The following is a 21143-nucleotide window of genomic DNA, read 5'->3' as shown; positions in this document are numbered from 1 at the left end:
AGGAAGAAAAGAACATATTCCTAGACTGACAGATACAGCAGTGCCTTAGCAGTTCAGGCTCAAAAGGGCTGGTAGAATTCATATACTTTTATATGTTGTCAGAAAGTCCTTAACAATGGTCCAGGACCACAGTACCCATGATTCAGTGTCTAGTTATTCCACATGTCCTGTAACATAAATGTTTATGTGTTGTCCTGAAGAAACAACACACTAAGAAAAATAAGGTTATAGAATATGTTAAACTTTTGACCAAGAGAATGAAGGAGCTAAATTAAAGTCAGGAATAGACTGTTAAGTGGCATATACTCTCTACAACTAACATTAAGGATATTTTTAAAAGCCATATGGAAACCCATTTTATAAGCATTTAATAAGTTACACTATATAGGGAATTTTGCTTCTTCTCAAAGTCATACATTGCCAAATAAAAAGCCCAGTGCCAGCTGTGTGTTCCCTTCCCTCGAGTAGTTGGTCAGAGGTATCCCAGAGACCCTCAAAGTAATACAGGCTATTGACATTGCTCTTGGTTGCTTACTAGAACTTAATGGAAAGACCCTATTGCTAAAGACACCACATATACAGGTCATAGGATATGTTGATATCAAGTTGGTATGAGCAGAAAGTTTCTTCCCCGCTGGCTTTCATAGTGTTGGAAGGTGTGATGTAGGCTGCTAGGTAAAAAAGTCAAGAGTCTCACCTAGCTGAGAACCCAGGGAGCTACAATAAAAACCACCAAGGCAAGATAAGCTCATGGGTGCAATGGCAGCACAAATGTTATGGGGATAACCAACCACTTTCTGGTTAGTTTATTAAAGCCTGCTCTACAGGAGAAAACGAATGCTTGATGTGATAGTTTGAAAGAAAATGATCCCCATAGGGAGTAACACTATTAGGAGGTGTGGGCTTATTGGAGGAAGTGTGTCACTGTAGGGGTGGGTTTTGAGTTCTTTGCTCAAGCTACAATCAGTGTGACACACAGTTGCTTCTGCTTCCTGCAGATCAAGACGAAAAATTCTCAGCTCCTTCTCCAGCACCTTGTCTGCCTGCATGCTGCCATGTCCTGCCATGATAATGGACTAATAAACCTCTGAAACTAAGCTATCCTTAATGTAATGTTTTCCTTTCAAGAGTTGCTTTTTAAGACATCATGATCATGGTGTCTTTGTACAGTGGATGATGGCAAACACAGGAACATATGGGCAGCACAAATTGGACTCAATAGGTTAGTTTGGAAAGAGAAAGGGGACACGAGGGAGAAGGCAATAGAGGTAACTTTGGGGAGTGTTAGAGGGAGGAGTGGGGGTAAGTATAATCAAATGACATTGCATGAAATTCTCAAAGAATAAATATATTTTTAAAAATCAATCAAACTGGTCCAGAAATGACAGTGATGTTAGAATAACACTATGACAGTAACTGAAATTGTATTTTGCATGGTCAAGAAGTTCACTTAAACTAGATGCGTATGTAACAAGCCTGTAATCCTAGCACTTGGGGGCAGGGGCAGGTGAACTGCTTCAAATACAAATTCAGTCTAGATTATGATAGTGAGTTCTAGGCTAGCCAAGGCTATATAGTTAAGACCTTGTCTCAAACAAGCAAAGCAAAGCCAAACATCAAAAAGAACTAAATTCACTTAACTTGGAATATAAAATAACAAAACAAAACAAACCAACGCTGGGTGGTGGTGGTGCACACCTTTAATCCCAGCACTGAGGAGGCAGGTTGATCTCTGAGTTTAGGGCCAGCGTGACCTATATAGAGTGAGTTCCAGGACAGCCAGAGCTACACAGAGACACCCTGTCTTGACCACTTCCCCCCAAAAAAACCCTGAAATTGAACTTTTATAGGAAAATTAAAGTTTTGAGACAAAAATAGACTAAATGGGATTAACTGCAATTAGAAGTAGCGGGGGGGCTGGAGAGATGGCTCAGCGGTTAAGAGCACTGACTGTTCTTCCAGAGGTCCTGAGTTCGGTTCCCAGCAACCACATGGTGGCTCACAACCGTCGGTAATGAGATCTGGTGCCCTCCTCTGGCCTGCAGCATACATGCAGACAGACCATTGTAAACATAATAAATAAATCTTAAAAAAAAAAGAAGTAGCAGGAGGAAATAAGACCAGTGAATATAAATGCACTTTCATAGAATATATTTAATTAAGAAAAATGATCATAGAAAGAAGTAAAATACAAAAGGGATTAGGAATAACCATATTGAATAACCATATGAGGCACTTAATTAGTCTAAGTTATACAAACCCGGAGCTAGATACAGAGGAAAATGCTGAGAGACCAGAGAGAAAGAGCAAACCACTGCTACACTTTACCTCCTTAGTGTCTCTACAGACAAGAGAGCTAGTTCCTGTTTCTCCCTCTTTATATCACGTTTCCACCAAACTATCTCACTTCCTGTCTGTCTGTACAGACCTCCAGACCTCTAAGGTTAGCTAGTGGCAAGTTCCATTCTCTGACCTTCAGACATCACCAGTGTTAAAATGAGATGGCTAAATTATTAATAAAAAACAGTATATGTTGGGGGAAGTCCTGTGCATTTGTCAATAAAGTACCGTTGAGCCTATAGGAAACCTAGATAGGAGGGACTAGGAGTCCAGGAGAACTCTGGGAGGGAGAAAGACAAGAGAGTCGACATGTGACACCATGGGGGTAGGAAGCCGGGAACTATTCTCCGGTAAGAAACATACTTAGATTAACAATTATGGGGTAATTACTTAAGGCAGAGCTAGCCAGTAAGGGACAAGCAAGGCCAACAGCTTCATAATTAATATAGCCTCCTGTGTGTTTATTTGGGACTCATGCGGATCTCGAAACAGGCTGGCGCGGCAGAGCCCAGGCGACTGGCGGGGGATAAACCAAAGCGGCTAGCAAAGAAAAAGCTTCTCTTAACATAATGGTTGTCAGGAGTGGGATTGAATTTCCACGCAAAACAACAAAAGCTTTAAAGGAATTTTAGAAACAGAAGAACGGAGAGAAGCATAGATTTTGGTAGCAGCATTTTCTCAGGTGTGCTCTGTTTTGCTAGCGACAAGCCGAGATTCACGTGGCTCGCTTACCGGAGTCTTCCTGACTTGGCATAAAAGGAAAAAAAAAAAAAAACCAGCAAGGTTGTTTTAAGAGACTCTGCTAACAATTAAAAGGTGTGTACGTACAGCTGGAAGTGGCAGCTTTTGCTGGATATCAGCATGGACTGAGGCAGTAAGCTGGAATCATGCTTACGCCCGCCATCTTGAAATGGCAGTTTAAAACAGCCGCAGTTTTACATATAAGACACGTGGCCAGAAAAACATAAAGATTTACAGTAAAGTCAGACTTGGATACAGAAAAACTTCTAAAGGTTTACAGTGTGTTTAAAAATATACGTGAGATTGAGAGAGAAAATGAAACGGCAAAGTGGTAAATAAATACAAAAGCCAGCGTTGTGGTGGCGCACGCTGGTAGGATTTACTCCAGAGGCAGAGGCAGGCAGATTTCCAAAGAGAAATCCTGTCTCAAAGAAAAATAAATAAAAGTAAAATAAATAAATAATAGATAAATAAAAAAGCCACGTAAAGATGGAAAATACACAGAGAGTCTGGATACTGTACGCTATTGTGTTTTTCAGTTTTTTGCTTGCTCAGGAAGGAACTGCTACTAAAGTACACTTGATTATAAATGCTGCTAAATTAATACAACTTATATCTTTTGAAAATACCTTGACTTCAAAATTTAAGCATAAGGATATGTTACTCGGAAAAGGAGTTTTTATTTATGTTTCTACAGAAAATGAAAAGCTAAGGATTCCTTCCAGGCTTTTGTGGTTTCACGAACCAAGACCCCCGGAAGCAGTGGACCAGGTGTTTCAACGACTGAAACAGCTAAGATGATACAGCCTTACAGACCCCGAAAATACGGACTTATACAGGTTTCTGAGTTTTGTCATGATCCCCATGGTGTGAACAGCGCCCCCTTCCAGCAGGAAGCAGTTTGGAATGAGCGACGTCCCAATTCCCATCTTGTTTATAAATCTTTGTTTTCATTTAAATGGGATTGTTTATAATTGGCTAATGATCACAGCCAATCTCCTTTTAATGGTAAAAAAGGGAATTATGGTATGGGTATTGTTTTTCATTTATTGATACAAATTCAAGGTCAATTTTGTGATGTTTATATTTCTCCTCTTGATTAAGCATTGTGCTTATACTGATCTTCTAAAATGTAATGCATAATTGAATACAGATTATAGATAGTTACTTATAATAGAATTTATAGTTAGGTAAGTTAGGTTTTCTAGATATACAGAAATATATTTGAGACAGATAGACAGTCTTCAAACCTCTCAAAGACCTTCAGAACATGGCATTTAAAATGGTCTAGGGTTTTTTTTGACAATGAGAAATGTCTGCTCCTGGCAGCACCAATTATATCTGAGAGGAAGATGGGCATTGAAGAAACTTGATATGGAGTTTGCTTTCAACATGGCAAGATTAGCCATTTGGGCAAGAAACTGCTCTTGCCTAGACTGTTTGACTGTTGTTGTATCATCTGGACATGCAGGACCCACAGGAAAGTGACTACTGAACTCAGTCTTACAGGGTTCCTGCTTGATGAAGAGTCTATGAGACTTTCTGCAGGACAAAGAAAAATGACTGACAGACTGCCAACGCAGATGGACAGTTTGAAATTTCCTGCTTTGCTGAGAAGTGTTCCAGACACATTGTGGTCTATGGGCTGAAGATGGATGCCCCAACGTTACAGAGGAACTTCGGGTGACTGTCCAGGCAGTAAGATGTCTCTGTCAATCCTAGTGTTTATATATTATCCTTCTGTGGTCTTTGATGGAGTTGAAGACAGATAGTTATAATTATAGTTTTCCTTAGTTATGATAAAAGAAAAGCTACATATAGGACTTTGTACTCACAAGAATGGGATGGATGATATTTTCTTTAAATCTTGCTAAATGTTGATAGACAAAATATTACAACTGTATTCTTACTTGATAACTGTTCTGTTATATATGATTTGACTATGTCAAAGTTAAGACCTTTCTTTTTGTTTAAACAGAAAAGAGGAGATGTTGGGGGAAGTCCTGTGCATTTGTCAATAAAGTACCGTTGAGCCTATAGGAAACCTAGATAGGAGGGACTAGGAGTCCAGGAGAACTCTGGGAGGGAGAAAGACAAGAGAGTCGACATGTGACGCCATGGGGGTAGGAAGCCGGGAACTATTCTCCGGTAAGAAACATACTTAGATTAACAATTATGGGGTAATTACTTAAGGCAGAGCTAGCCAGTAAGGGACAAGCAAGGCCAACAGCTTCATAATTAATATAGCCTCCTGTGTGTTTATTTGGGACTCATGCGGATCTCGAAACAGGCTGGCGCGGCAGAGCCCAGGCGACTGGCGGGGGATAAACCAAAGCGGCTAGCAAAGAAAAAGCTTCTCTTAACAAGTATAGGCCAAGTGTGATGGTACATGACTTTAATCATGGCATGAGGGAGGCAGAGGCAAGTGAATCTCCTGAGTTCCAGGTTAGTCTGGTCTACAGAGTGAGTTACAGGACAACTATGGTTACTGTAACAACAACAAAAAACCAAACAACAACGAAACATGAAGCAGGAGAAGTGAAAATCAAGACAGAAGTAGAACATGCAATATTTCTACCTGTGGAAATAGTTTCAACGGAACTAAATCTTTTCCATAAAGACTGTCAATATATAGTACTATACTAAAAAAGTCAAGAAACAACAACAACAAAAAAATGCAAAAAGTCAAGAAACGACAATGTAAGAATTTATTTGGAAATGTGAACGTAATTATGAGGAAGAGCTAAGAGATACATGTGGGAGACTTTGAATCTGGAACGTGAAGATGAGGTTTAATAAGACTCTTACCAGAAACCTTAATGGGACTATATAGACTTTAAGTCACATAGTCTACAACAGAAAAAACAAAAATTTTAGCTGGGTAGTAATGGTACACTTCTTTAGTTCCAGCACTCGGGAGGCATAGGCAGGTGGATCTCTGTGAGTTCAAGGCCAGCCTGGTCTACAGAGTATGTTTCAAGACAGCCAAAACTGCACAGAGAAACCCTGTCTTAAAAAATAACAAACAAAAACTCCTAAACCAAAAATTTAAAACTAAAGATAAGTCAGATCATTTGAAGATCCTGTAATTTGAATTACAGATTCATTTTACCAATACACGGAATCTCTACAGACGTATAAGCTAATTTCCTCTTCAAAATTCTGCTGTTAATTATACAAAAAGGTTTTGAGTCATTTCCCATAACATTTAAGTAAGAACTTAAAAGTCTGTTGTAAGATTCTGTATCTGTTAGAATATCAAACATCAAAAATGGTGGTTTAGTTACTGCTACTATTTTTGATCAGCTTTTTTATTATAACCTTTGATTATAAACTTACTGTACGATCAAATAGTGATTAGAAAAGCCTCTCACGTACTAAGCCTACAGATCATCTCTATGTAACTGCACACACAAGCAAAATTTAATGACATTTATGATAGATTTTTGTTTTTAAAATAAAACGTTAAGGGCCAGGGACATGGCTCAGTAGGCAACGTTGTCCTCTTACATTTACATATTGAGGAACGCATGTTCTCTCCCTCCCCACAAAGATATCACACACACATTTAAAAAATTAAAGTTCAAGGCTGGAGAAATGGCTCAGAAATTAAGAGCATTTGCTGATCTTGCAGATAACCCAGTACCCACATGGCAGTTCCAAGGGACTAGACACCCTTGTCTAGTATGCACAGGCCCCAGGTACATGTATGGTGTACATACATATATGCAAGCAAAATAGTCATATACATAAAATAAAAATAATTAAAAAACATGATTTAAAAAATCAAAATGTGTAATACTTTGTTTTTTCTCAGAGAATGAATTCACAGGCTGGGTATCTCTATCTGCAATGTTGGGGACAAAAAGTTCTGGATTTCACAATATTTGCATATATATAAAATGAAGCATCTTGAAGATGAAATTCAAATGTAAACATGAAATTAATTTATATTCCACATATACTATATACATGAAGACTGAAGGTAGCATTATGGATATACAGCATCTTAATGAACCTGTGCACTGAATGCAACCCATATAAACTTTTAAGATTTGAGTATAAATTTCATTAGGTGCAGACTTTTCCATTTGTGGTGTCATTGGAGCTTAAAAGCATCAGATTCTGGCACATTAAAACTTTTTAATATAAATCCAGTATGTTAAACTCCAATGAAGGAACATTAAATAGTAGAATAGAGAATAGGACAATAAAATAATAACAACAACAATGATGATAACCAGTAGAGAAAGAGAACAAAAAAGAATCATAGGCTCCAGGAGGCAATATGTAAATGACTAATAGCAACTCTTTGTTCTGACAGAGAAAAATTACATGTTTCTAAATGGAAAGAAAAGCAACCAGTGCTTAGGAGCAGAATGAAAGAAGAAATTTAAGCAGATGAAAAACTAAATATGAACTTGTTTTTGCCTAAAGCAGTACAAAGCAACCTTTGGTTATTACATGAGTGACCCAGTAATTTCTGAAACTCATGACCATCTGTAATGGGATCTTATGCCCTCTACTGGCATGCAGGTATACATGCAGACAGAGCACTCATACACAAAATACATAAATAGATAAAAGAAAGCAGCACATGGTTTTAGACTGTTAACTCAAGATAGTAAGCCTTCTGTTTGGGGAAATAGTAAAAGACTACAGATCATAACAGCAAAAGACAATCACTCATTAAAATCAAATGAACAAAAAACTGGCCCTTATTTCTTCTTTCTAGATAAGCTTTTTGTTGTTCTTTATAGGCCTGGAGAACATTTACCTGCTACTATATGAAATACTAACAGTTCTAACTAGTGTTATTTTAACCATGCATTCATGACTTAGAAAAAGCATTGCTAAGGATGAATGGCTTTACCTCCCCCCCCCAAAATCACATTTGAAAGTTCCTCACTAGTTTTACAAACGTTTAGTGAATGCTTACTAAAATGAAGGAAGAAAAAGAAAAAAAAATTGACCCCCTTCTCAAGACTTTGTAATCTAGAAAAAACATAGAAGTTTCAATTAAACATTATCCAATAAGGAAACACTACAATGCAAACTGATGGCATGACAAAGGAAAGCTAAAACATTTGCATTTTAAAATGAGCAATATATGTTGTATTTTAGGAACACTAGTCACTCATATCAAATTTATTAGACAGGTTTTTTAACTTGTCTGCTAACAACAGAGTCTCACAGTTAAAAAGGAATTTAAAATTTAGAAGGGAACTTACAGAAACACTGTGTAGGGTCAGAGACACAAATTTAGAAGAGCCAAAAAGTATAACCTCAACTATATCTATATACTTCTCCAAGAGAATTAAGACTTCCAGTAGTATTTCATACTTCTGAAAACAAGAACCTATGATAATCAGAAACTCTTAATACCACTTTTGCCTCGATACAAAGTCTCTTATCTCAAACTGCTGCTTCATGTTGTGTCTATACAGCTCCATGTAAGAAATATATACCTGATCACATGCCCTCACCTTAGATGTGAGTGAGTATGAGAATATAAATTTTTGGTATTTGTCCTGGAACATCAAGATTTGTATGGGAAATTAGAAAAAGTCTGGAAAGCCGTAAAAAAAAAAATACAGGGTGACTAAATTGCATTGCTATTTTTTGTTAGAGAATTTGAAAATAGATTATAAAGTCAGAATTTTTATTTTATAAAATATAGAAACCACTTACTGCTTTAGTTATGATTTCCAAATCAAAAGGTGAGTTAGTTTATAAAGGTATGGGAAACAATGACTATTAAAGGATATAGTTTCTGGTAATACAAACATTAAATTTTACAAAAAGCAATTGTGAGAGCATTTTTAATACAATTAAGGTATCAAAACTACTATCTGATAATGTCATATTCTATGCTGAGGAAGATGGTGCATGCCTGGGATCTCAACCTGTGTCCCATAAGATAAAGAAACTAAAACAAACAGGCACACAAAAAATAATAAAAATCCAGACTAATAGAATTTACGTAAGGAGAGCCAATATGTCCTTTTAAACAAATTTTATTTTTTGAAAGTATTATATACTTTTTCGTTTAATAAATGAGGTCTACAAAATATATTCTTTAAATGGCTCAAAGTCACCATTAGACATAAAATAAAGTGGTTGGGATAGTGTCAAGATTATTTTATCAATTATAAATTAACAATTTAACTCAATTTTCTAAGTCTCTAATAGTGTTGATGTTTCCTAAATCAAAAGGCCCTCACTGCACCAGCTAGTCCAGACTTCCTGTCAGCATTTTCCTAAAGATAGCTAACTATAAGTCTATCAGCTCAGCTATATCCCCACCCCACAATATAGTTTAATGTGCAAAACACACTAGAAGGAGGAGAGCATGGATGTTGTTACCGCAATTAAGAAACAATCTCATTAGTTTAAGTGAGAGACAAAAGAACTAGCTGAAGTAAAAACAAGAGACACATAATAGATGAGAAAGATACTTGGGAAATAAACTACCAGGATCTTGGGATGTATTTGAAATGTATGTAAGAAATAGGAACATTTCCAGGATGAATCCCAGATTTCTAACTTGCATGATTTAATAGATGATAAAACCATTTACCAAAAAAGGGGGCCCTGTAGTAATGCTGAGTCTTAAGAAGTAGGCCCATACAATCATAATTTTAGAGATGAACAATTTAAAGATGCTATACCAAGTATCTTTTGATAGCCTCTACACCTAACCCACTCTTTGCAGTACAGATTATCAACAGGCAACCTTATCCTCTAGGTTCCCTTGAGTTCATCAGTGGAGACCTCTGGGAACTAATCAGAAAGTATTTATTTTATTCTTTTGATCCACCCTTATCTTGAGTTAAACCCTTCAATAGGAAATGTCATACTTTCAAAACAACCTTTTCATAAAACTCCCTCCTGAGTACCAGAAACTACTCTCTCAAACCAGTCCATAAAACAGCAGGGAAAAAAATGCTTTCAAATTAATTTTTACAAAGCCAGTCTTACTCTGATATTAAAACTGATAAAAGCACAACAAAAAGAAAACAAAAGGTAACATTCTTGATGAACACACATACAACAGTATTCAATAAAATACTCAAAAACCAAACTTAACAATATGTACAATGTACTATTATTTTAGATGTGTGTGGTATATGCCTGTGGCATTGTGGAGGTGAGAAGTCAATACTGACTGTTTTCTTCTACTATACTACTCCTTATTTTGTCTTGGTTTTGTTTGCTTGATATGCTTGATGTAGGACCTCATTCTGCAGTCCTGCTGTCTTACGACTGACTCTATGCGGCCTAGGGTGGGCTGGAACTCAAAGATCCACCTGCCTCTGCTTTCCAAGCACTGAATCTAAAAGACACATGCCATCTCACTTTATCTTATTTTGTGGAGAAAGCATCTCTTACTGAGTGGAAACATGAAACGCTAGTGAGGAAATAACAGTTTACTTAAATATACATTTTGTGGGAGCTTTTTTTTTTTTAAATATCAAACCAAACAGCTGACAGCACACTATCACTTAAGTCAATATAGTATTGTAGTATATTACAATTTTCCTCTCTTTTTGTCCTTTTTAAAAATTAAAGCCAGACAGTAGTGGCCCATGCCTTTAATCTCAGCACTCAGGAGGCAGAAACAGGCAGATCTCTGTGAGTTCAAGGTCAGCCTGGTCTACAGAGTTTCAGGACAGGCTTCAAAGTTACACAGGGAAACCCTGTCTCAAAAAACCAAAAAGTATGTGTATGTGTATGTGTACATGCTTGTGTGTGTGTGTGTGGGGTGCATGGTGAGGCTAGAGGTTGATGTTCTGTGTCTTCCTTTATAGCTTTCCAACTTATTTTGAAGCAGGGTCTCCCACTGAGCTTAGAGCTTACTGACTGGTTAGACTGGCTGAGAGGCACAGTCTTGGAACCCCATCTCCGACTCCTGGTACTGGATGTGTGCTACCACACCCAGTTGCTTATGTAGGCACTAGGAATCAAATGTAGGCCCACATGCTTGCTCAGCAAGTACTTTACCCACTAAGCCTTTTCCCCAGACCAAATTTGGTTTTATGAGACAGAATCTGGTAAAGACCATGTTTACCCTCAAACTCCCTACATAGCCAACTCCTGATCTTCCAAGTGCTGAGATTACAGCACCACCATGCTCAGCTAATTTGTACAATAATGAGTTGATTTTATAATTAAAAAATTACAAGTATGTAGTAACAATTTACATTAGATGAAGCTCAATCTGACAGAATTAAGAAATAGATAAAAGGTCACTACACTACATGATTACAAATTTCTACATATTTACAAGTTTAAATGATTTATAATACAAAATATTGTTGAGATAATTTAAAGAAAACAATTACCCAGAAATTAATCAGTAATACCCATGCAATATTTATCAAAATTTCCTCAGACTTATTTTTTTGTAGGGAAATTTACAGTGTTCTAAAATTACATGGAAAAGAAAAGATCATAGTACAGACAAATTTGAAAATAGCAGTATCAAATGAAACAGTCATCAAATTAAAGCAGTAGTAGCATAAATGTATCTACACATAAGAGAGCTCAGAATGACTCAAATATATGTTCAATTAACTTCAATAAAGATGCATAGAGAATTCAGTGAAAAAAGGATAGGTGGTTTTTTTGTTTTTCACAATATGTGATATTAGCATAACTGACTACCAGTAATGGAAAAAACTAGTTTTATCCTTTTCTCACACTACACCCAAAAGTTAATTTCAATTAGGTACTGAATATAATCATAAAAAAAGGAAACTTAGAAATACTGAAGCTATGTTACAATTTCTTATACAGGTCACAAAAAACGTAACTTTTTTTAAAAAATTCAATCAACTGAATGTCAAAGGTAAACTTTTCTTTTTGAAAAACACTGAAATCAGAAAGGCAGGACACAGTTTTTTGTTTTTCGAGACGCGGTTTCCGTGTAACAAATAGTTCTGGCTGTCCTGGAACTCACTTTGTAGACCCGGCAGGCTTCAAACTCACAGAGATCCATCTCCCTCTGCCTCCCAAGTGCTGGATTTAAATGTGTATGCCACCACTGCCGGGAAGGACACATTTTTGAAGAAGCATCTGCAAATCATATTTACCTGGCAAAGGACTTATATCTTGGATATATAATTAGTTCTTACATTTAATTAAGAAAACATATAGAAGCTGGGTGTGGTGGTGCATGGGGGCATTTAGTGGACAATGTTCTGCCATGGCTTATTCTCCTAGGTTTATTTTTGGGAAGGGTAACATAAATACATGTAAGGCTGGAAAAAACAAAAAAAAAGATGATTTGGGACTATTCTAGATTCCCACTATACATTCATACTTGGATGCTTCAACATTTATTATCTTAATCCCTTTATTTTTAGACAAGTTCATTGTTCCTTCCCTTTCAGCTCAAATTTTCAAACTTACAGTTTCTTTGCTATTTTGGCTGTTTTGCAAACCACAAGGTAGTTTACTGCTTAGTAGCACAGGCGCAAGAGCCACTCAAAAACTGTGTGACTTTGGGAAAACTACTTTATTTCTCTGTGACTCATGATACAAGTTGACTACACATGTGAAGAGCTAGGTCTGTCTCAGAAAATAAATACTATACTCAAGTTTTCTTCCTTGTCACCACAGTGTCATTCCTGTTGTGTATAGCTGGCTTCAAACCTCATAGAGAGCTACCTGCCTCACCTCCTGAGCACTGGAATTGAAGGCAGGTGCCACTACACCCACTTGTGCTCCATTTTTTAATTCTTCCTTTGCTCTACTTGTATCAAGGAAGGTATTAAGTTCTCTTAACTCTTCCTACAACACTCTCTCTCTATTTTTGATAACTAGTAATTGAAGTCTTTTCTTCCATCAGCTTTCCAAAATTTTTGGTTCCTCATATTCTAATCAGTTATGTAGTATTATCAGGTTAATTTTAATTCTTTCCAAAAATTCCTATTTCCTATAGCAGAAAAACTCTGGGGTGCTGAACAAGAGGGAAAATGTGTTTTATACCTGTTTTGCAAATTAATCCTGTTATAAAAAGTATGATTGCTCAAAGTATCATGGCTGAGTTTTAGCCATACAATTATCAAAGCAAGTTCCATTTATTAATATAAGAGCAACAAAATGTTTAAAGTTGCATTAGCAAATCCTAACTATATCAGCAAACATTCCTCGCATAGTCTGAGATTTGATTTGGTGTAAAATCACTAGTAAATTACAGAAACTTGAGTTTCATTTAACTCTTGGGGTTCTACTTTCCAAATGATACATAAGGTCATCACTGTATCTTCATGGGCACAGAAAGGTACCACTAATAGAGTACAAGACTCTTTTCTGAAGAGTCTAAAACAAGCAGTTATTCAAGAAGGTAAAAATATTACTGGAGGAAATGGCAGAGGTGTATTTATGTCACTGTTTTATTAAATCTGATTTTTATTTTATATGTATGGATGGGTGTTTTGACCCCATGTGTGTCTGTCTGTGCACCATGTGCATGCCTGGTATCCCCAGAGGCCAGAAGAGGGTACTGGATTCCCTGGAACCAGAGCTAGACAGTTGTGAGCTACCATGTGGGTACTGGGAATTGAACCTGGACCTTCTGTGGAAGCAGCAAGTGCTTTCAGCCCCTATGTCATTCTTGAACATTATTATTTCTGGAGTTGGTAATAATTGAATGGCGTGTGATTCTACTCTAAAAATACAAATGTATATAAAAATGGCTATAATCTGAAGTTCCCTTGAGAATAGTTCTAGAAAACTTGAAAATCTTTTATAAAATTATTTTTGCATACTGTCAAAATAATTTGTTTTAAAATTTAAAACTACACTTTAAAACAAAGTTCACTGTGACTCATTAACAATTCATGTTTTGTTGACAGTACATTACTACTAAATCTACTAAATGCGGAATACTACTAAAATGTGATATTGGCATATAAATGCAGCTATTCTCCATAAGTAATTCTTGGAAATCTCAACAGTTAACATTTTAACATTTACCTTTTTTCTTCTTTTGCTCTCAGCTGTTCTTCCTGTCTCAAAACTTGAACCATTATAGACTCAAAAACTCCACTTGTCAAACCTGCCAAACTTCGAGGTGTTGACCGGCGCCTTGTTGAAGTACATGCAGTTCCCTTCTCCTCCTCCAATCCATAATAGCCTCTAGATGTAACTGCTATCGTTGTCTTTTCTCTCAAGTGCCTTGGAGAAGAACAAGTCAATTCACAAGGTCAAATCTTCCAGATAAGTAACGCACCCTTTCACTAGCACCTTAAGTAGAATCACTTTTGCTACTACAAAATATTTAGTTAAACCTTTTTCTTCCACGTCCCAGTTTTATCTGTTCCACACAAGATTCTAACTTCTTTCACATAAATTTCATTGAGGGACAGTCCCTCCTCTACATTTAAAAAGTATCAGCATGAAGCATTCAAATTAAGGACTAAAACACTAATTCTATTAAAAACATCAATAGAAAGTTTTTGTTTGCAAGGTATCATACTGTTTATTAATGTATGAGAGAACATACAATGATATAAAAACATTTTGGGAAAGAAGATTTCGGTAATAAATACTTTGGGGAAATTATAAACAAGTGCAGTGTTACAATATATAGCAATTATATTACATGTGTCCTAAGGGTAAGGAATTACAAGGCCCAAGGAAAATAGCTGCTGAGCAATAACAAGCCCTGAATAGAAGAAGTAGAGGTTTGTTTAAATGTATTTTTACAAAATGATCTAACTCTGTAATATTAATTCTTATCAATACTAATGAAATATAGTAATAAAAATGAATGAACAATGTAATGAAATCTGTCTTCTGACTGAACAGATTCAGAATTTAGAATTCTAGAATTCCTCTTCAATCTCAATGCGAATGTATCCTTCATGATATTTTTATTACTTCATTGAGATACTGGTTAAAAATATTATCCCAACAGTTCACTTAATTGTGCACAAATCACCTTAATGAGTTTGAACTGCCTAAAAAAAATTATATTAGACCTAGGAATGTAGCTCAGAGGCAGTAAGCATAAGACCCAAAGAATGATCAACAGTACAACAAGAAAAGTCAATAAAAATATATTTACACTAGAAAAGGGAACATTATATATAATAACAGTAAATAAAAAAATCAGGGAAAACATCTCTTTTTCTACCTTTGTAAAATATGCCAAATCCTCTGAAAATTTCATGCAAACTCAAGACAGTTCTAAAAGCAACCACTCAAAATACTATATAATAACTTATATGAGGATTTTCCTCCCTTGAGCCCCTCCCACTTTTGGAAGCTCTCTTCTTACTTTTCCTTCATAAATATACATTCCCTCTGTTTAAACAAACCACACGCAAAAAAAAAAAAAAGAATTTCTATGAATTAAATGTTGATTGTGGATATAGTTCCCTCATTCCCTAAAAACTGTCAAAAAGTTCACTGAAATATAAATCTTTACACTATGAGATACAATCAAACCCCTTCCCTTCTTAAACTGTGTCCACATCAGTTTATGATTATAAATTAGGATAACTTATCACTCTTACCTTCACTGGCATCTGGATCCCATGAATAGAATCTACTAAATTATCGTACTACTGTTTTGTTTTGTTTTCTGTTACAAGGAGTTGGCACTAACTGATTTATTCTCATAGGATAAGAACATTAGTTTTCTAATAATGAAGAATTTGGGCTCAACTCATCTGGTGTGCTATTTCAAGCTGCTGTCACCCTTTTTAAAAAAATTAATTTTTTAATTAAAAATTTAAATTTATTGTGTGCTGGGGAAGGGAACACATGCCATACTATGCCTGTAGAGAGATTAGAGGGTTGCTTTCAAGTGTCAGTATATTCTTTCTACCTTTAAACAAAATTTTATATTTATCTATTCATTTATTGTCTGTGTACAGACAGGTATATGTGAAGACCAGAAGTCAACTTCAGAAAGTTGGTTTTTTTCCTTCCCCCCACAGGGGTTCCAAGGAATAAACTCTAGTTACCAGACTTGGTAGTAAGTACCTTCAGCTGACCCCCCCATATTACATTAACTAATGTACCAGAGAATATAAACATTCATCTAATAAGACCAGATATATGCATTCACTGAAAAAGACATCATTATAGCTAAGTGTAAAAAAGTTTTTGAGTAAGATATGTTTAACCTACAAACATCACAGATATAAACAGCATCTAGAAGTCTGTGTGCTTGTGTATACGTGAGTCCAAACTCTTAACCGAGATTACTACAAATGCTCATGACAAGGCTTTTTCCTTTTATTCTGTTCTATCGATACAGAAACCTGTGCAATACTTTTAAAAGTTACATAGAGTAGGTCATTACCTTACTGTCTCCTCCAGAATCCTCCAGTCATACTTAGAACACATTTGACATTCTGATAACTTCTAAGACCTAGTATGATATGGTCCTTAGCTCCTTAAGGCCCCCTACCCTTTCAGCGTTTCTAAGTCTTTGCTCTCTGCATTCCAGATAGACTTCTATCTATTCTCAAGCCACACCAACACAATCTACTTCCCTAGAATCTTTGTGCCCTATTCTCCCATAAAAATATACTCCCCCTCTGATATTCATGTGCAAGTCTGTCATTTCAACCATGTTTCAAAGGCCACCAAATCTGAGAAGGTTTTCTTTGATCATTAAGTTTAATAACAGCTCTATGCTCTTACATTGGTTTATTTTACTTATTACCACACAGTGTTAATGAACATTTATTTAGTAATTGTCTATCCCCCTCCCACCTGACCCCCTCAAAAAGCTATGCAAAATAGGAGGCAAAAAGACTAATACAGAGCCAGAGGTAACGGATGATGACTCCGAGAAAACAGTGTCTCAGAGACACAACAAGACTGAAGCATACACGAACTCACAGAGACTGTAGCACGCACAAAGCCTGTACAGGCTCAATTCAGACAGAGTTCCAACACTGAGGAGAAAACTGGACCACAGGCTCCCACCCCCAACCAAGAAGCTATCTGCAATTGATATTATCTGCTAGTGCTTCAGGGTAGGCCCCATGCCCAAGAGAAGTTGGCCAACACAAAACAGATTCAAAAGTATTTTTTTGTAGACTTGTTTGTCTCATTTTGCTTTGCTTGGGCATTTTTTTGCAATATGGTCTTTTGCTTGTATAATTTGGCTTCTGTTTTTGTATGGGTTTTATGTGTGTCTGTTTCTTGATTTCTGTTTGTTTTTTTAAAGAAAAAAGAAGGAAAAAGAACATAAAATTGGGTTTCTGGGGAGGTAGGGAGGATATAAAGGGAGATAAACATGATCAAAATATATTGTATGAATTTTTTTCAATTAAAAAAATAATTATCTATCCCCAACCAGAAGGAAAAGCCCAAGAATATAAGAGACTTTTCTTCCCTATTGACTGTACTTTTTGACCCCCAACTATAGCATGCGTATATGTGATGTGTGTGTACGTGCATGTTTAAATATCTTCGAAAGGATAGAAGTCACACTGTTTCACATTTTTCAGTTACATATATTTTTAAAATCTCCAATCAATGTCTTTGTCCACGGCAAGAGTCCTGATTAAACATGTTGTTTGGTTTTTATTCATCAGAGAATAAAATGCCATAAAGATTAAAATAAAAATCTCACCTCACCTCAGAACAGCAAGTGTCTTATAATCAAGGACTACATCAACACACTAAAATGAATCTTCCCTTTAAAAACAACAACAACAAAAAACCCAAGCACTTTTCTTCATATGAGAAAAATTATTTCATGAAATCATTGTCAGTAGTTTGAAAACAATACACTGCCAACTATACACAAAGCCTTGGCAACAATTATATATGACTCATTGAGTTTTTGTCATCATTTCTATTGTTTTTTTTCCTTTAGAGCATAAAATGTTTATCCCAATACATTCTGAATCTTAGAATTCAGAAACTAATTTCTACTTACAATTACTGAAACAAGTATTAACAAGAAGAAAATTGATGTTAAATAATTGATACTTAAAACTAATATAAATAATTGATACTAAAACTAATATGCTCGATATTTACTAAAAAATCAACACAGATACTGTCTCTTCTTAAAAACAGATTTTTAGGAATGTTTCCATTATTATGTGGGTGTTTTTTGTTTGCTATTATTAAGAGCATTGTGAATTGTCACTAATAGTACAGCTATTTGTATGGAAGTAGAGTTCAAAAATAGAGAACATATTTAGCATGCACAAGTCCTGGGTTTATTCCCCAACTCACTCTCTCTCTCTCTCCCCCCCCCCCCGTAATTGTGACCTAGAAATAAAATTACCTAATGTTTCATATTCTAAGTGAAAATTTTCACTTTGTTAACTCAGTTAATTAGAAAAAAACATTAAAAATTCAACTATAACTAAGCCCCAAGGTCCTACCAAGAAAGGACATGTAAAAAGACAGTGAGTGACAATGCGGAAACTATTTACACATGTGCAGTCAAGGCTAAGAGAAAGCTAGGAAGAGATGATAAAGTATTCCTGAATCAGCCACAACAAGGAGTTATTCCCATTCTAAGCCTAAAAGAGGAAGAGAAGGGAATGGGGAGTAGTTACTACACCAAGAGAGCTGTAACTAAATAAGAGAGCCACACAATGACTGAGCATAGTTACTGACAACCTGAAGACCAGGAAAGAGGAAGATGTTAAAGTAAATACTCCTACCTCTCTGTCCTCCTGTCAGTGCCTTCCATTGGCTGAACCCAATCAGAAGTCAGGGGACTAGGCAGACCAGTTGATGCAGTCCTTAGAAATCAGCCTCCTGGGGCACAGAGCAGAGTATACAAGGGTGGAGAATGTATTTGGAGAAGCGTATGATGACTAACAGCATAGCACAACCTAAGTATTAGTTTTCAAGAACAACTGAATGAAATTAGAAAAGACAGAGTTTACTAGGGACTTCAATAGAAACTTAGGCACATTTGCTAGATGAGCAATGTAATCATTGCTTCTGGCAGGGTACTCTAAATGAGCTCTGAACTGCACCAATCATTAAAACCCAGTATCCAAATAAGCCTAGCATAAAAGACGTTTTTTCAAATATCTCAACAGCCAAGTATTAAACCAAACCTAGACACACAAATCACAATGCTCTCATGAAAATAATTTTTGTACTTTTAGTGCTTAGAGAAATTCTTATATGACATTTATAAATAATATAAGCATACTATAGTATACACACTCATTTTCTGTCCCTCCTCCAAAGATCAGGTTATAAAAGTTTAGAGACCTGAAAATGTCTTGGTGAAACCAATCATTTTATACAAATAATATATGCTAAAAATAAAAAAAAAAACCAAGCTTGGAGACTACTGCTTTGATCTTTAAACTACTTGATATCCAAGATTTTTTTTTCAGAAAAAAAAATCATCTACAAGAAAACACTAACCACAAACAATTACTTATTTCCTACTTTTTTTCCTCTTTTGTGTCCTCAGTTATTATTCTTTCTCCCCTTGAAATTCTCAGCTCAACCAGAAAAGTAGTTATCTTGTCTTGACTTTCATTTGCTCTGACATAATTCAGCTTCTTTTGACTAGTCATGAAAAAAAGCTGGAACTCAAAATGCCTTGGCTAATGACTTTTCATGTAGCATCTCTAAGTCTTAGCCTAAAGTCCCTCTGCTCATATACTTCTACTACTAAAGCACTACTTTTAGTAACAAAACAAAACCTTGCATTTTATTTTCTAGCTATAAACAACTGGGTTCAACTTATACTAAGACTACTTTGTTAACATCCTCTTTTGTTCTCCACAACAGTCACTTCTAATGTCATTATTATGTAAAAGCTTCACCCTATCACCCACTAGAATTTAGTAAGGTAGTTCTTAAGTAAAATATCCACTAATCTCTACTTTTGAAAACGCAAAGCAATCTGAATTTAGGCATGTCATAATGTTTCAGTAAAAATGTCTCTGGTCTAAAACCAATTGTGGTACAGATTTTCAATATTTGTATTTCATGAGTTCTTCTGTACATTCCTTTAGCATAAAATCATGTCCAAGTTTGATTAAAATCAGCCACTCCCCTTGAAAATATTCAAACCTAAACTGCTAGTCCTTTTGTTTACACCTCAATCGACTATAACATGGCAAACGCCTGCACATACTCCACTGAACCATTCTTCCCAATGTTTTTGCTTCGAAACTAAAGGGCTATTTTTCAGTTTTCATTTTACACAAGCTCTCTATCATCTGGTCACTCTTTCCTCAATATCATTAACTGTAACTTAACACAATTAAAACTTTTGGGGATAGAAAAGTAGAGGGAATATCCATTCATACAATTCAAATTCATTCAGATATCTGCTAAACAATAAAGATTCAACAATGACCATATTGACAATCTGTATATATAGAATTAAAGGTATACATATCAAAGATAATTGATATATTCAGGTTGAAACAATGCAGACAATGCTAACAAAAACCTAAAAATTCAGAAAGTCCAAAAAGAAAACAAAGAGATTTGAGTTAGAAATAGTTAACATTTTTGAGGTGGCAGTTGTATAACTAACTGTTCTATGGACAGAAATATACTTTTTTTTTAAAAGGGAAGGAGGTCTTAAAATACGGATCTGGAAATCTTATGGTAAGTAATGCCATGGAAAATAAGTAATGTAACTAGAGGAATAAATACAGAAATATAAACTCTAAAGGCATAGGTGAAGGAATTACCTACAAATACAAGGAAAAACTCAGCAAAAGAACACTGAAAAGGTGGGTTAAGGAATAACTTAAAAGTGCAAAAAGAAAGACCAAAAGTTTAATTGTTAAATGATCTAAAGTCTTAATTTTCTAAATAGACTGAAAAAGAACAAAGTAAAACCCAAGGATTGGGAGAGAAAGCATTCAATCATTAGTAAAAGTCAAGACTACTTGAGTAGGACCCTTACAAGCAAATATTTCTATGCCTTGAACATTTTCTGTAACAGCAGCAGACAAATAAACATACTACTCAAAACTGAAGACCGGCCACTGTAAGTTTTTAAAACTATAGACATTTTGCTAAGAATAAATCTATGTCTTGATTTTGTTTATTTGAATTTAACATTCACTGATAAAAAAGTT

The 21143-nt window shown here is 35.6% G+C and overlaps 1 protein-coding gene across 5 annotated transcripts in view; it reads right to left on the bottom strand.

Moving 5' to 3' along the window:
* Window positions 1–21143, bottom strand: part of Kiaa2026 (KIAA2026 ortholog) — an 81438-nt gene that overhangs the window by 45011 nt on the left and 15284 nt on the right. For 3 of the 5 annotated variants that reach the window (XM_005063705.4, XM_013114852.3, XM_013114855.3), the window contains exon 2: window positions 14065–14265. The exons of 1 other annotated variant lie outside the window; for it this stretch is intronic. In XM_005063705.4, coding sequence (XP_005063762.1) covers window positions 14065–14265 — 201 coding nt within the window. Of the gene's footprint in view, window positions 1–14064; window positions 14266–18737; window positions 18835–21143 lie in introns of all 5 variants that reach the window. One more of the 5 variants, XM_013114863.3, reaches the window with a different exon arrangement.

This window comes from Mesocricetus auratus, unplaced genomic scaffold (genome assembly GCF_017639785.1).
Source record: "Mesocricetus auratus isolate SY011 unplaced genomic scaffold, BCM_Maur_2.0 Super-Scaffold_4256, whole genome shotgun sequence".
NCBI lineage: Eukaryota > Metazoa > Chordata > Mammalia > Rodentia > Cricetidae > Mesocricetus > Mesocricetus auratus.
The sequence above is the reverse complement of the archived record's forward strand: the minus strand, read 5'-3'. Positions and strand labels throughout refer to the sequence as shown.